The 17009-nt window shown below is 36.0% G+C and overlaps 1 protein-coding gene across 2 annotated transcripts in view; it reads left to right on the top strand.

The window, feature by feature from the left end:
• Positions 1 to 16946, top strand: part of LOC112458619 (tyrosine-protein kinase sid-3-like) — a 30734-nt gene extending 13788 nt beyond the window's left edge. For both annotated transcript variants that reach the window (XM_025022357.1, XM_025022364.1), the window contains 2 exons: positions 9063 to 11102; positions 14981 to 16946. In XM_025022357.1, coding sequence (XP_024878125.1) covers positions 9138 to 11102; positions 14981 to 16726 — 3711 coding nt within the window. In that variant the 5' untranslated portion in view covers positions 9063 to 9137 and the 3' untranslated portion in view covers positions 16727 to 16946. The remainder of the gene's footprint in view (positions 1 to 9062; positions 11103 to 14980) is intronic.
• The last annotated feature ends 63 nt before the right edge of the window (positions 16947 to 17009 follow it).

Here is a 17009-nt window from a genome sequence, read left to right as displayed (position 1 = left end):
TTATTTGAAAGAAAAACATTGATATTATGGACAGGTGCAATTAGGAATGGCAGTGCTCAATTTAAAGTCAACTTTGTTTGTAATATATTCTGCTTTTGATAAAAATTTATTTATTCTAAGGGTAAATCGAAATGAAATATTTCTTACCACAATGTTAAAAAAATTTTAAAAAGTATACTATGGCATTATGTTGCGTGAAATCTGTTTAAGAACTAAAAGTTAATTAAAAGATACTAGTGAAAACATTAAATCATAGGATTATAAAAGAGTTAAAAGTTATAAGATATAGAAATGATTAAAGGTTATATAAAAGATTATATACAAAAGTTTTCAGAAATAGAAAAGGGTTAAAAGTTATAAGACATAGAAAGTCATTAGATATAGGATTATAAGATATAGAAAAAGTTAAAAGAATGAGTATATATTTATATTAATGTTAACATGTTAATGTGATACAGTTTATTTTAAAAGTTGATATAAGATGATATATGTTTAACATGTAAACTACTTGCTGTTACTCATTAGGTGAAATAAAATAAAAAATTCAACTGCCAAATTAAATTTTCGAGAGATAAAATCGAACATTTAAATTACGATTAACTTTACTTTTACAACCGCGAACTGAACACTTAATTCTGCTCGTAAATTTACAATGCGGAGAAAATTCCATATTAATAAAAATACAAAGCCCAGTAACGCAAAGCCAGTATGACCGCACGTCAAGCCTGTACAATGCCACGAACCCTGTTACCATTCACTGCTTTCACTTTCGACCACCAGATGTCATGGCGACGAATGTCAGATCCCAATTCTGTAAACGTTAACGATATTCGTTACGTGCTTTGCGCTTCTTTTCCATGGCATATTACATCTGCGCAAAACACATATAATTGATATTGTTAACGTTTACAAAATAGGCCTTTTAGTTTAACGTTAGTTACAATACAGTTACACACACACACAACACAACACACCCATACACACACACACACACACACACACACACACACACACACACACACACACACACACACATATATATATATATATATATATATATATATATATATATATATACGCGCGCGCATATACGCATATAAGCATATACATGCGAGTGCAAACATACATGTAAAAATCGGCTCTTTTAAGGTATTCCTTTCATGACACCAAAGTCTTAAAAATTAACTGATTTTTTGGTACGAAAGAGTTAAAATGCATATCTTTACGCCAGAAAAAAATTAAACCACATTACCGAACATATAAAGAAGAATTATGACTTTGAAAATTCGATATTTTATATGTGACGTTATCGAAAAAGTCGATTTTCTACATTTCAATGTAATAATTTGTTTATCAAATATTTTAAGATATTAAATATTAACTGCGCTACATATTCGCTAAACTCTATACTTTCGATAGTGCCGATAAAAATACAGAGTCACCGAATATTTAAACAAAATATTTATGTTAAAAGTTACAGACTTGAAATGTGGTTTATAGATGAATATTTTTAATGGCGATTTTCAAGGAATTATTTGGCAACGCTGCAAGCTGTGCGCTCATATCACACTTCAGTTCATCACGTACGATTTATTATCAACTTTTATTTTCACAAATTGTCCCTTATTTTTGCCCACATTACTCCTCACTTTATGTTTCTTATCACTCATTATTATTATAAAATCTCTCTTTGATAAAAAGAAAATGTCACAATATTCTTTGATTAATGAAATTGACACTTACATTGACACTTTTGTTATCAACTTCACATTTTACAATCGGCGCCCTAAAAAGCGCAGCGTTGCCATATTGTTCTGACAGTAAAATTTACCGAAAAATGAAAAATTTCTAAATACACATAATATTTTTACTTTTTTCTTATAATTAAACATAATAATCAATTATAACTTGATTTTATATAAGTTTAATGCAATATACAAGAGTTTTCTGAGGCCCTGCTTAAGCGCCTACAAAATATGCTCCTCCGTGAAAGGAATATCTTAAGGGCCAAATGATGTGCGAAGTCCGATCATGCAACCTCCCCGCGGTGCACATTACTGCACATTGGATAACGCCAATGCCGACAGCAAAATACGCACGCTTATACGCGTACGTACAGTCACGCGAATACACTCATACGAACACAAACATAACACAAAATATAATACATATATATTTTTATTTACATTGTATTATAGGTCAGACATACAAACACAGACACACGCACGCATGCACATACGCACACATACGCACTTACTCAAATACTTTTAGTTGCACAATAGGCCTGGTGATGTTGTTGCTGTTATACTATAGTTATTAAGGGCAACGGCTTATGGAGGTTAAAAGATTGATTTTTGGGGATCATGCTTATGATGATTTTTGATCAGCATCACATAAATTATCTATTTCCAAAGTTTCAGTCAATTTCACCAAAATCCACTATCCCACAATAGTATTGAAATAACACTTTATTTTGAACAATAATAGCATCTAAACGGTTGATTTTTATTAATATTGCTCTTGTGACTTTTAATCAGTATCACATAAACTATTTATTTCCAAAGTTTCAGCTAATTTCACCGAAACCCAAAATACATATGATTATGGTGGGGTCCTTTGTTCTAACAAATAAACATCGTGACTAGCATCATGTGCACCTTCAACAGGAAGTGATAGCTCCTCCGCGAGAGTAGTTAACGTACATTGTCCTTTTTTCGTTTTTCCGGAATCTGATTTCTAATTAATGATAGAGTATTACAAAAACCGATGATAACATCACTGAAATCTTCTAATAAAGGCGACTTTTTAATACTGCATATTAAACGTGGAACATCAAAAGTGCAGTTATGTGCTACTAGAATGCACTTTTTATCGAAACTTTTCAGAATGTTTAACATCTCTCCTAAAACTAATTTTAATAGATACGATTGCACTTTTAATCCATGTAAATACAGTTTGTCTTCGACCCAAGATAAACCGTTGATTTCCTATACTCGTTTTGGTATAGAAGTATTTGGTATAGAAGTATTTTGGATATAGAAGTATTTGGTATAGAAGTATTTTGGATTTATATACATGTTAAAAGTTGTAACTCCGCATTACATAGCAATTTAAAGCATATTACAATGTAAGTGCAAGCCAGAAGTTTCTAAATAAAAAAAAACAATGGTATACGCGGTAGACGTAAATGTTTTTTGTACAATACACTTAGATGAACTGACGATATTATCATCTTTCTTGCTTGCACTTATATCCAAAAGACTTAAATTTGTTTTATACGCATTTCCCTCTGTTGTTTCTTTTCGATTTTTTTAATTGAGTTCGTTGCTTTTGCAAAATATTTCGCCTTTGTTTAAATTCTTGAGTTTGTGCCTTGTTAAGCCTAGTTGAGGCACATATGTTTGCATATTTGACGTATTCTGACATATACTTGCTACAATTCACGAAGATAAAATACGTTTTTTTCCGATGAAATCAATGTTCGATATTAATCCGACGAAATTTGAACGACCAAATAAACGGCGACTCATTTTCTATTTACATATTATCGGAAATTACACTTTATTGGATAAAGGCATGTATTACTTCATCCGACAGCTCCAAATCCGTTTGAAATATATCGGAAAGAGTAATTAAACGCTTTTTTTCGATTAATGTTGCTGGACATTTTTCTCAGTGCATGGCAGACATAGCACCATTTAGGCTTTCGTTTGCCTGACTCGACGCTCCAGCCACAAATTTCTCTGAATTACTTGACAATTGTGAAAAGAGTACTTCCCAGCAAACACAGTTATGTAACCGTTATATTGGCGTAATAAAACGAAATGTAACGTGCAATGTAACCTGGAGGTTTCAGTTATATATATGTTAATTGTAATTTCCCATTCATGTGACATTGTGTGGACATAACAGCAATATAACGCATTATATTGAAATTATATAAAATACTCTAATTTAATGTTACTGCTATATTAATTGCCGAAAATGTATATAACTACAATATATATACTACCGAAATACTGTTACATATCTAGTATTGAAATTTGAAATAGCCATATAATGCCCAAAGTTATTTGTATCTATAATAACTGTAAAGTTAAAATTTATATCTTTTATGCAGATAGTATAATACAACAACAGCAAATTATATAATACAACTTGTAACTTAATTTTATCTAAAATATAAGTAGAAAGGGCTGTAAGGGTCACAACGCGGATCACGGTGCGTTCAGATATAAATGTGATTTATTCCTCGATTTACAAAAATCCAAACGTTTCGGTTCCTGTCCGAGCCATCCTCAGTGGTATAATATTAACATCAAAAATATATATTCTCCCTTAACATGGTGTTAGATAAAATTAAGTTACAAGTTGTATTATATAATTTTCTTAATATTTCCTTGATATTTCCTTTTGTGACCGTTTAAATATTGATAGCATAAATAATTTATTGATTTGTGTTATACAATTTGTGTTATACTCGTGTATAACACGAAGAAGTAATGTGGCACATTTGTACAATTGCTATACAAATTATTAAAATTTATCTGTATATATTTTGTATATACCTAACCTATATATATATATATATATATATATATATATATATAATTAAAAAATATATAGTGCCAATAAATAAATATATAGCGCGCGTCTGGTTGTACATTATGTTTTATTTCTATCTCAAATGTAACCCTTGTTGTTTATGCATGCGTTTCTGCGCGTTATAACGCACGTCAAACATGCGTCTCCATACATTATCCCAATCAAAACGCGCGCGTCTGACACGCAACGATAAATTAGAAAGAGAGAGAGACTTATAACAGTGATAGCGTTTTCTCTTGGCTGCACTATCGCCCACTAGTGCAACACTAATGCAACATTAGTGCAACGCTATTGGGTAGTGCAGGGCAGTGCAGGGCGGTAGTGCAGCCAAGAAAAAACGCTATGAGTGGTAGCGCGGCGTCTCGGTACTAGATAGCCTGCCGTCGTGCGCGGGTGACGATCCGGCGAGGTATCGATCACTGGAGAACTCGTAGCGGTTTTTTTCGCAGCCGATTGTGCTGGTGGTGTCGTAGTTGCTCGATGATGGCTCCCACCGATGCTTCTACGATTCCTGTAACCTAACCTCTTCTTTTGATTTGTCTATCGCCGCAGTATCTTCTGGTGATGCTTTTGCGGTTTCTCGTGGCTCAGTTTCTCCTTCTTTCGAAGGAATACTTTCGGAAGCGACACTTACGTTGCTTGTTGGATCTGATTAATATGATCCGCGGATCCGCGAGCGCGCGACTGTCCCGGCCGAAACGTGATGGAATACTTCCTAACCTCTGTCACCATGCAATGCATGGCAATGAGCGCGTTCGGCAAATACCAACTGTTGAGTTCTATATAAAATATATAAATAAAACCGCGGCGTCTTAGAATAATTGTGTATACGTACAATTCTAAAATAAACCAAAATATATGTATTTTAATAACTTAAAACATACTTAAGACGAATTAATAAAAGCGAGTCAATGCCGGTCATAGTCTGAATTCTAGTCTTATATAAGTATGTTTTATGTTATTGTTAATATACATATTTTGGCTTATTTTATAATTGTACGTACAATATAATATTTTAAGACGCCGCGGTCTTGTTTATATAACTTATATTTATATAAATAATAAATCCTATGGATATTAATATATTGCATGTTTTGTCAGTATATATCTCTGAACGTGTTATGTTGACGTTATATTGTTGTTATTGTGTGTCACCAATCAATAACAGAGCAATATAACTATTACAAAACACAGTTATATTACTGGTACAAAAAAGGTTGCATAACTGCTACATATATATTACATTACTGTAGTTATATTACATGTTACTTTTGTGTTATATAATGGTTATAGTTTGTGTTTGCTGGGTTCTAATTTATTGAAGAGAATTTTGTTTTTAATTCCTCCGGAAATGACTTTATGATGATAGTGTTTTCAGAATTGTTTAAAAAACCACACCAGTTTCCACAGTTTTCATGATAATTGAATGCGTGATAAGGAATATTTTTAATCGCACCTGATAATTCTAACAAATTTTCTTTGTGCTAGTGTAAAGCACAAGTAAAACAACAATGTAGATATTTGATTGAATCAGTTGTAAGTTCCTTGTCAGGGTCTTTCTGTCAGTAGAAAGTTTGTACAGTATGCTCTTAAGGCTCCTGGTCCCTGAGCCGAGAACTCTGCGTTGACGGTGGCGCCGTACCGTCGCGGCAGAAATAAGAACTCTCTCATCTCACTCTCTCCAATGGAGAATTCTGTCTTGTGACATGTTGACAACCTTATTTTAAGTTGCGGTATATTTCTTTATTATTCGCTCTGTACTTGTGCTCTAACGTTTAACGTATTCGTGAAACTCGTAAAATTGACCGTATGGTAAGATTTGCAAGAAATATATATGCGGAAGGAACATTCACCACTCCTTTCGATAGTCGTCAAACGGCTTGTTTTCCATATGTTTAGGCTGCGTTTTATGGCTGTTTGTTTATTGTCGAGGGAAAAGGATAGTATCGGGTCAATTTTTGAAGTGTGCTGAAACGATCTGTCGTGATTTTTTATTGAAATGTCTTTTTATTTCGGAAAATACCGCAACTTAAAATTAGGTGTTTTCCTCGCCTCGATAGTAAGAATCCAATATGGCCGCGGGTGACTACCCAGGAGCCTTAACGCCTTTTGAAGTATGATTAATATCGAAAAATTTAACAATTTTATGTGTGCTGTTTTTTCTAATGTCATTATCACCAACGACAATACCGACCTCTAAATTTGCTGATTTTAACACAGAGCTCTCATTAACCAATTTGTTAGCAGAATATGGCTCCATAGCCTTAGCACTTCCATAAAAATTTTTGCGACAATCGTGATCTTTTTTATTATGTCCTTTATCACACAAGCAACATTTCCTGTTGCATGTTATGAAGTCTAAGACTTCACCCCTAGTTCACTGAATTGGAATAAGTAGGAAAAACCGGGGCGAACTCGGCCCTTTTTTTCGGTGCCGATGTTTAACAACAAAATAAATTATTTTAGTGAAATATAACATACTATTGTAAAGAGTGAACCTTTAGCTACAAAATTTATACAGGCATTTTTGGTCTACGTCGCTTTGTTCAACCGGTATAGAATAAAAACGACAAAGGTGCAAAAATCGAAGTCAAAATTCACGGGGCGGAGAAATTCGTTACACCACCGGGACGGAGTCGTGTATTCATTCTCGGACTGGATTTTAAATAAAGATACATCATTTTGATCATAAAAAATAATAGAATACACTTTATTCAATGTTTTTTAGTAGAAAAATAATAATTTTATCAAGAAAATCAATTTTCTTTTTTGCTATCAGTATCATTAAAACAGTTAAAACATTTAAAGACAGAGTCTGACGAGCGCACGCACTCGTTGTGTGCCTTACGCCTGCACGAAATGCACTATTTTTTCCGTCAGCTCTGTTTTCTATCATGTCCGAGCATACGCAGCACATATTATTTAATTTTCTTGACTTCGTTTTTCGCCCACTGCTCGTCGAAGGCTACGATTCTGACTCCGTTTTTCGCCCACTGCTCGTCGAAGGCTGCGGTTCTGATTGCGTAGCATTTTTTTGGGGCCGGCCTCTCTTTCTCGGCATAGTGGTAATGGTCGATTTTGTCGTTCTCTTCCTTGTAGCAGATTTCTCATCTTTCTTCCGCTTTGACTCTGCCTGCTCAGTCGCCAATTCCTTAATTTGAGGCGAGTCAGTAAGGATGGCGGTCGTTCTTCGTTTTCGTCCTTTAGAGTGCCTTAGAGTTGTCTGCCTTGGAGCGGCTTTAGAAAACGCTTGAATACTTTCAAGCGTCGCGCTCAAGTTCCGTGTATCATCACGACGGGACATGGAAGAATCCGTGAAATCGAATTCATTTTTATTCTGTTCGGCTGCGTCAGGTTCGGCTGATGTATCCGGATCGGCTGTGTCAGGTTCGATTGATGTACCCGGATCGGCTGCGTTAAGATTGGCTTCTTCGGGACCAGCGGAAGTAGAAGGTTCTCTTTATCCGTAATGCTACTCGGCAAAAATTCGTATTCCTGGAAAATGTCCGGGTTGAATGGAGAAATTCCAGTGCATTCAAATCCGGACACAATATTTTGATGCGTTACGGCAAGTGGCAGTGCCTTAAGGCTATTCTACAATTGCGTAAACGTAGGGTTGTAGGAGTAAGAGTAAGAAATTGACCAATCACAGTCGTATTTGAGAAAAATAATCGATTGGTCAATTTCTTACTCCTACTCCTACAACCCTACGTTTACGCAATTGTAGAATAGCCTTAAGTCACGATTCCAGGGATGTCATATATCGTCATAGTCCTACCAGGATTCCACAAGCTGCTCCTTGTCGACGGCAGCCGTTTTGCGATGGTACGTGCGTACCATTTTCCTGCAATTGAGAAATACAATGACGCATTTGCAACGGAAAATAGAGTGAAATCACCAGGGCTAATCCGCCCCGGTGGCTTGGTCACGACTTCGCCCCGAACACAAGTTTTAGGTTTGGTCGCTTATAAAATAAAAGAAATCAATGAAAATAAAAAAACTACACTGGATTCGCGCGTGTTCAGCATGCATTACTCTTTAGAATTACTTACTTTGAGATTTGGAGAGACAATAATACTAAATACTAAAGATATTACAAACTTTCGACGCGGAAGAAATTTCACTTTCGACCTGCGAAAACATGTTTGCTTCGATAACAATCACAACATGGTACGTAACCTCACTAAACTCCGTTGGTCACGTGGGCACCATAAGCCGCCTTTACACTATTAATGGCGAGTTTACACAACACATATTTCGAGATAATTGCAAAAACGACTTCGCCCCGATCTCCCTTATTAAAAATTCGCACTGAAATATTATTATCGACACGAACATCCAGTCACGGCTCTTTATAATGGATAGATTATAAAATTTAAAATATATGAATAGTAGGATACCTCGATCAAACATGCAAGGGTATCGACGCAAATCTAATTGTTATATCTCTTTTTTAGGTTCCTATACATATTGAAGACATCCATATATTTCTGAGTATAAGATATCTCAGTAAATAAAGAAATACAGCTATTATGGCGGACGAGGAAGGTACAGAGTGGCTTCAGGAACTGTTACATGATGTGCAGCTCTCTCAGTTCTTTACACGAATTCGAGACGATTTACAGATTACTCGTCTGCATCATTTTGATTACGTCCAAGCAGAAGATTTGGAGAAGATTGGTCTAGGTAAACCTGGCGTCAGACGTCTGTTGGATGCGGTAAAGAAGAGACGAAACGCTCAATGGAAGAAGAGTTTAATTACCAAAATTAAACCTGGTGGCAGCAGTAAAAGCAACAAGCGATCCTCGCAGCCGATCGAAACTTCCTCGGTGCTGACATGTCTCATACAAGACAAAGATGTGACACTGTCCGTTAAATTAGGCGATGGAAGCTTTGGTGTAGTGAGAAGAGGGGAATGGACTTCTCCTTCAGGACGAACTTTGCCCGTCGCTGTGAAAGTCCTCAAAGCAGATGCCCTCACACAGCCGAGTGTTATAGAAGACTTTGTTTCGGAAGTTCAGGCAATGCACACTTTGGATCATCATAATCTTATTAGATTGTATGGTGTGGTGTTGTCGCAGCCGATGATGATGGTGACTGAGCTCGCGCCTTTAGGCGCATTACTTGATTATTTACGACAGCAATGCGACAGAATCTCGATTCTCACGCTCTGTAATTATGCGTTACAAGTTGCTACGGGTATGGCGTATCTAGAAGCGAAGCGTTTTCTACATCGCGACCTGGCATGCAGAAACGTCCTGCTGAGTACCATCGATAAAATCAAAATCGGCGACTTCGGTTTGATGAGAGCGCTTCCTCAACAAGAAGACTGCTATGTCATGACGGAACATAAAAAAGTACCTTTTCCTTGGTGTGCCCCCGAGTCGCTCAAGGCTCGACATTTTAGTCACGCGTCAGACGTCTGGATGTTTGGTGTGACACTGTGGGAGATGTTAACGTTTGGCGAGGAACCCTGGCTGGGGTTAAACGGTTCCGAAATTTTGCGTAAAATCGATCGCGAAGGCGAGCGGCTTCACGAGCCAGAAGCAATGCCTCCATATATATATGAGCTGATGCTTCGTTGCTGGGCGAGAGAACCTTCAGAGAGACCGACATTTGCTTCGTTGAAAGAGTCCTTGACTAGTATGGTGCCATCTGTAATGAAGGCTCTAACCTCCTTCGAGGAGGCCGGCAAAATGTCCATCGAGACGGGAGACCAAATTGCAATCATCGACGGGCGCCCGGAAAATTACTGGTGGAAAGGTCAGAATCAGCGAACTTTTCAAATAGCGCATTTTCCGCGTTGTCTGGTTGATCCAATGCGCCGAAAGCAGCCAGAAGACATTAGCAAGCCATTGGAGAATTCTTTCATTCATACAGGACATGGAGCGCCCTTTGGCAAGAGCTGGGGCAGTCCCGTTTACATCGACGATGTATATTTAAGAAATCCAATGGATCCTCCGGATGTATTGGTAGCTGCCTCGGCTGACAATCAGATAAAAAAGAAATTCTCTTGTGGTACTCCACGTACCAGAAAACAATTCAATTACACGAAATTGCACAACGATGCTAGGTCGAGCCCTATCAAGGTCTCGCAAGTGTCATCGACCTCAGACATTAGCCAAGAAGATACTCTGATCGATTTGTCCGCCGAGGAATCGGCAAACACAAGCATCTACGATCAAAAGGTCTCATGTAAACGAGTAATTAACATTCTGGATGAACCTATCGATGTCGAGAGGTTTTCCTGGCAGGATGAGGAAGGCAGAACATATGCTAATTTTCCTGGTAACGTGGCTCCTGCGTATTCTGATCCTTTTGATACTTCTGCGGTATTCATGAAGCCACCACATTCGCGATATTATAGTCATGTGCCTGCTGAAGTTGCTAATTGTTATCTGAAGACACAGACGTATGGAAACGTGAGCGATCAAGAGGGAGGAGATAATGTTCAAGATACCGTGAATTGTTTTGTCCTTAATTCTGCTGATACAGAGGTACGTTCTTATAGTGATGTATTGGAGACACATTTTCGAATTACTCGTAATGATAAAAAAATTTCGAAGTTTAAAATGTAATTATTATTCAGACCAAATATTATTTAAAATCACGAGTTTTCTGAATATTTTGAATGTTTTAAAAGTTAACTATTGTTACAATGTTATTATATAATATATATATATATATATATATATATATATATATATATATATATTACTATTGTTATTATACAGCCTTAAGGGGATGCTGGAGCCGTAGCCGAACTCGATCGGCGTCGGTAAAGAAGACTGGCGAACTATATCTGTCCTTGTATAGACAAAGATATAGACAAGGATAGCACGCTACATTGCACGCACACATACGCACGATGCATGTCGACATTATATTTTTATATTACGCTTCCAAATCTTGATTTGGAGGGTTTATCGATGTTTTTCTTGTTGTGCAATTCGGGGAAACTTGTTTTCGCGTTCGTACCAATGGTATATCTCTTATATGAAATACATCTTGTGACGAGCTGACAGCTCGCCGCAACTCGAGACGCCATATTGGGATAAAAGTAGGATAAGGAAATCTGTACTTCCGTAATTTTTTCTTGTTTTCTATATAAAATCAGAGTTCCCCCGAATCATTAATGTATGTACTGCAATTCTGGAGAAGGATTTTTAATTTTGTCAAATTAATACGACGCTACGTGCCGACAAAAAATGCCGGTAAAACAGACGGCTCCAGCATCCCCTTAAGTATAATATTCAAGGCAACTCGCATCTTCATATGATGGAAAATATGATGGATGCTTCAAAAACGGCTTTGGATATTGTTAGTAATGTTACCGACGCATTTACTTTAGCTTTCGTGTATTTCATTTAGCAACTGTCTATCTAATTGCAATTTAATATTAATTTTCATTCATAATGATTTACATGTGACTACACATAGCTGTACAATATTGATATATATATTAAATTAGTAGACAGTTTATAGAACTAAATACATCTCCCCTGTTAATCCGTCTACATAACAAAAATTTAACGATATAATTTTTGATTATGCATTATTTACATTTTCTTAAAAATTATTGAAAAAATTTTGCGTTTTTTTTTAGACAAAAAAGATTGTTTTTATGGAAGGCTAAGATAGACAGTGAATTTTCTGCACATTAATAACGAGTTAATTTACAAAAGAAATATATAGAGATTTATACTCTAATTGTGTGTAGAGCCTATATAAAGACAGAAGTGACTTCGGACCTTCACCTTCAGCCATATTGGGACCGCTCCAGTTCTGTCAAACAGATCAAACTCCACTACCTCTAACCTAAACAATAAGGCAACCTAAACAATAAGTTCCGATATTCGCTGCCAGTACTGAAAATCTATAGTTTACGTCACACTTTTCAGTACTTACAGTAAATATAGAAATGCAGCCCAAATGCTAGCTGTAAATATCGAAATATATTAACTTCATTCTCCGGTCTCAATATGGCTGCTTCAATTAAGTGGGGGCATTAACCAATCAGAAATCGTGACGCCGGAGTCACTTCTCTCTTTATATATGACTACGTTTACACAGCGGCTTTTAATCCAATTTAGGCTACATTCCGATATAATTCACTGTCAGTACTGAATATCTATATTTTTCTATATTTTACGTCACGTATACTATAGATGTTCAGTACTGACAGTTCCTGACAGTAAATATCGGAATTCAGCCTAGTAACTACCGTATACTATCTGATCCAAAATTTTTCTTCTTTTAATCATAACGATCATTTAAATATGAATCTATTTCGATACTCTAAACATTTGAAACAATTTTTGATATACACTGCTCAAAAAAATTAGGGGATCACTTTTTCTCAGTAAATTTGTGCCTATTTTTGCCACAAACAGCGAATTAACGTAAAAAATTTTAAAAGGATTTTACAGGACAAACTCTCTACTATAAGGTGCTTTTGTTTAATTTTTACTCAGGTTAATACTCAAGACGTGATCAGCTTTGAATAAGGACGTATTTAAGATATCCAAAATCTTGAAATTTGCAGTCTTCCGCCTAACAAAAAAATTAGCGAATATAATCATTGATACTATCTCAAAGTACGGACTTTGCCCTTTTAAATGAAAAAAAGCTGCCCTATGCTGATTATTTAGCGAGATATATCAATTTAAAGTAACCCCTGTTTTTTTATGATTCTAGCACGATACCGGCTTTTGCGTAATGTGATGTGCATCACGGGAAAGTTGTTTGGTCGGATTTTGCACATCATGTATGTATGTGTATGTGTATGGAATGTACATGTGTTTGTGTACATGTAGAGTTTTTTATTTTGTTATTTTTATTTATTTATAATTTTTTTTAATAAGAAGAGTGTTATCACCTCTTCGCCGTATTACGTCGCTCAATCTTAATCTCATATTGATGCATTTTTTTTTACATCAAATTGAGAAATTTTATTCCAAATTTGACGCAGTGCCTCTTCAATCTGATGTAAAAAAATGTATCAATATGAAATCAAGATTGCGCGAGGTGATACGGCGAAAAGGTGGCAACACTTCTTACTAAAAAAAACCTCTATGCACACATATACATGTATGTACACTCCATACACATACACATACATACATGATGTGCAAAATCCGATCAAGCAACCTCCCCGTGCACATCAGGTCACGCAAATGCTGGCGGTGAAATCGCGCTGAAATAATAAAAAATAGAGATTACTTTGAATTGCGATATTTCGCTAAATAATCGGCGTAGGACAGGTTTGGTTTTTTTTCCATTTGAAAAGGCAGAGTCCGTACTTTGGTATCAATAATGATTATGTTCGTCAGTTTTTTTGGCGAAATTTTTAGGCGGTGGAAGACTGCAAATTTCAAGATTTTGGATATTTCAAATACATCCTTATTCAAAGTTGACCACGCTCTTGAGTACTAACCTGAGTGAAAATTAAACATAAGCACTTTATAGTAGACAGTTTGCCCTGTAAAACCATTATTTAAACTTTTTTACGTTAATTATTTATCGCTGAGTAATAATTACAGTTTAAAAATTGGGCAAAAGTTTAAGAGAAAAGTAATTCCCTAATTTTTTTTAGCAGTGTATATTGTATACTAAAAGTTGTAGTTTAAATATCGAAGAAGCTCATATTTAAATGATCATTATGATCAAAAGAAGAAAAATTTTGCATCGGATAGTATACAGTAGTTATTAAACCGGATTACAAACCGTCCGCACCGTATAAACCTAGTCTAGGACTCTAATTGTGTGCTTTTGGTATCAAAGTAATTTTAATTTTTGCACTCGCTAAGGGGCTTTCTTCGTAAGGCAAAGAGTCTTTCTATAACTCTTATAAAATTGCAAAACTGGATAAATTAATCACGTATGCTAAATGCTTTTTTTATGTATTATATCCAAGTAATTTCTATTTTTGTTGCGGATATAATCCTTAAAAACATCCCTTCTAAAGCAAAAACGGCAAGTGTCATTAAGGATTGTAACACGAACTTGATTGTAATCTAATCAACTTTCTATCGAAATAATTATTTTTTGGCTAAACGAAAGAAAAGCAAAAAATTTTTCAAACGAATCAAGAAAACAACAGTTACATAACTATTGTTATATTTGCATTATGTTATGAGGTTAACAATAACATGGTTTTCTAAAAATATTGGTATGTACATTCACAGAATTTATGTTAAAGTTATTTAAAAATTAATAACTTTTTTTTAAACAATTTGCATAAATTTTTGAAAAATAATTTATTTAAGTGAATTGAAAAGAGTTATAACTAAAAATAAATTAATTAATTTTTAGTTACCTGTATTTTATACTATTATTATCTGTATACTATTTTATTTTGTTATTCTTTTTCCAGGAGACTCGGCATTACTCGATGAATTTAAACAAGGGGTGTCAGCAGGACCCATTAAATTTGAATGTGAACGTGAAAGATAACGACTTTGCAAATCACTATAGCGAAATAGATAAGGTCAGCCCATGTGGATCGAATTGGTCTACCTGGCCGGAGGATCTGCGAAATACTTCCACCTCGCAGACGTATGTTAATGTTTCTAACAGTAGACCCACATCGTCGTTCGCTATTCCAACTCCACCGTCTCCTCCTCTTCCTCCTTCCCTTGGCCCGAACGTGAGTCCGCCGAAGCCTAAGTCCAATTGCGAGCTTGCGCAGAGCATGAATGAGCTGTCTTTGAATGTTAATTCCGATCATCAAGAAGTTGCCGCTGTTGTCAAGAAACTGGATCCGCTTTTTTTGGCCGAGTTGGAGAAGCATTTGGGCGAGAAGGAAGCAACGAAGAACATGAACGCTAGCAACGATAAACGCCAACAGCCGGGAATTGTTTCCGGGAATTATTTGAACTGCTCATCGTTAGAGAAGCTGCAACAGAATACGTCTACTCAGCAGCAAATTTCAACGATGGAAGATGCTGCTAGGCCTTTGTCAATCATTCCGGCATTGAAGCCACCACCACAGGGAAAACCGAGATCGCCAGTTGCGACAATGGATCGAGCAAACGCTTCATCGACGCCACCTAGCAAAGTGCAGAACTCCTGGCAGCTGAAGAGCATAAATGTTCAAAGACCGCGACTCCATAATGACCAATCTGTGTCAGAATTGGCCACTGAGGCTATAGTGAACCAAATTTGGCAGCAAACACAAACTCTATCCCAACAGCCAAATGTTTGTCTGGTCAGTTCGGCTGCTAACCAGATGTTAATGTCCGATTCGGTGTCCCAAGCGAGCGTTAATAATCAGGTTCAAGAAATCACTGGCAATGCTTCCGGTAGTGATATAAACGATCAAAATCAGTATGGTTCTTGCAATGTTACCAAGGCTACTTTTATACAGACACAAGATTGTGTGTCAAATCAGAATTATCCTCAAAACATGTTGCACGTCAATCAGGATAATATCAATCTGCTTGAAGGACCCTCCGATAATATTACCGACAACATGAACGAGACTCAACACGGACCTTGCAATGTCGCCAAGACCGCGTTTAACCAAATACAAGTCTGTTCGTCAAACAACCAAAGTTATCTTCAAAATTCATTGGGCGTTGACCAAGATGTTGTCAATTTGCGACAGACTGTCATTAGTAGCATCTCCAATGCCAGGAATTATCCTCAGTGCGATGCAGCCAATGTTTCTAAAGTGAATCAAACCCAGGCTTACTCGTTAACTGATGGGAGTCAGAATTATCTTCATAATATCGGTTTTAATCTACTTCAAACGACTGCCAATCATGTTTCCGACAAGAGCGTGAGCGAATTCTCCCAGCACGGACATTGCAATATTTCCAAGGCTGCTTCCAATCAGACGCAGATCTATTCGTCATCAAGTCAAAATTACTTATCGAGCGTGGTGCCAATTTCTCATCTGGGTGATCTTGCGTTGCCCCAAACCTGTCTTCAAAACGTGCCAATATTGTCCAGCTCAAGTAACACTCACGGAATCACTCATATACAGAACGATTTGCAGCAATCCCAACATTTAAAGCCCGCTACATTTTTATCTGAACAAGTATATGCTGAATTAAAACAAACGGTATGTAATATTTTAAATAAAAATTTTACAGAGTTTTACAGAAGAGAAATATAATATTTGCTACAAGTTTTTTGTTATTAACAAGAAGGACGCCGCATGATTCATATGAAAAAAAGTTTTCGATCAATTTGCTTAAATTTTTAATATTGTAATTTTTGTGTTTCTTATATGAAAAGTTTGCAATTTTATCAACTTTCTATGATTAGTTTCTGAATTATTGGAATTTGAAAGTCTCCTTCACAAAAATGGTTCGTATATTTGCACTTATGTGTGCTTGCTCGCATATATATATGTATATATATATATATATATATATATATATATATATATATATATA

Source organism: Temnothorax curvispinosus, unplaced genomic scaffold (genome assembly GCF_003070985.1).
Source record: "Temnothorax curvispinosus isolate PA1 unplaced genomic scaffold, ASM307098v1 QBEX01000860.1, whole genome shotgun sequence".
In the NCBI taxonomy this organism is placed as follows: domain Eukaryota; kingdom Metazoa; phylum Arthropoda; class Insecta; order Hymenoptera; family Formicidae; genus Temnothorax; species Temnothorax curvispinosus.
The sequence above is the reverse complement of the archived record's forward strand: the minus strand, read 5'-3'. Positions and strand labels throughout refer to the sequence as shown.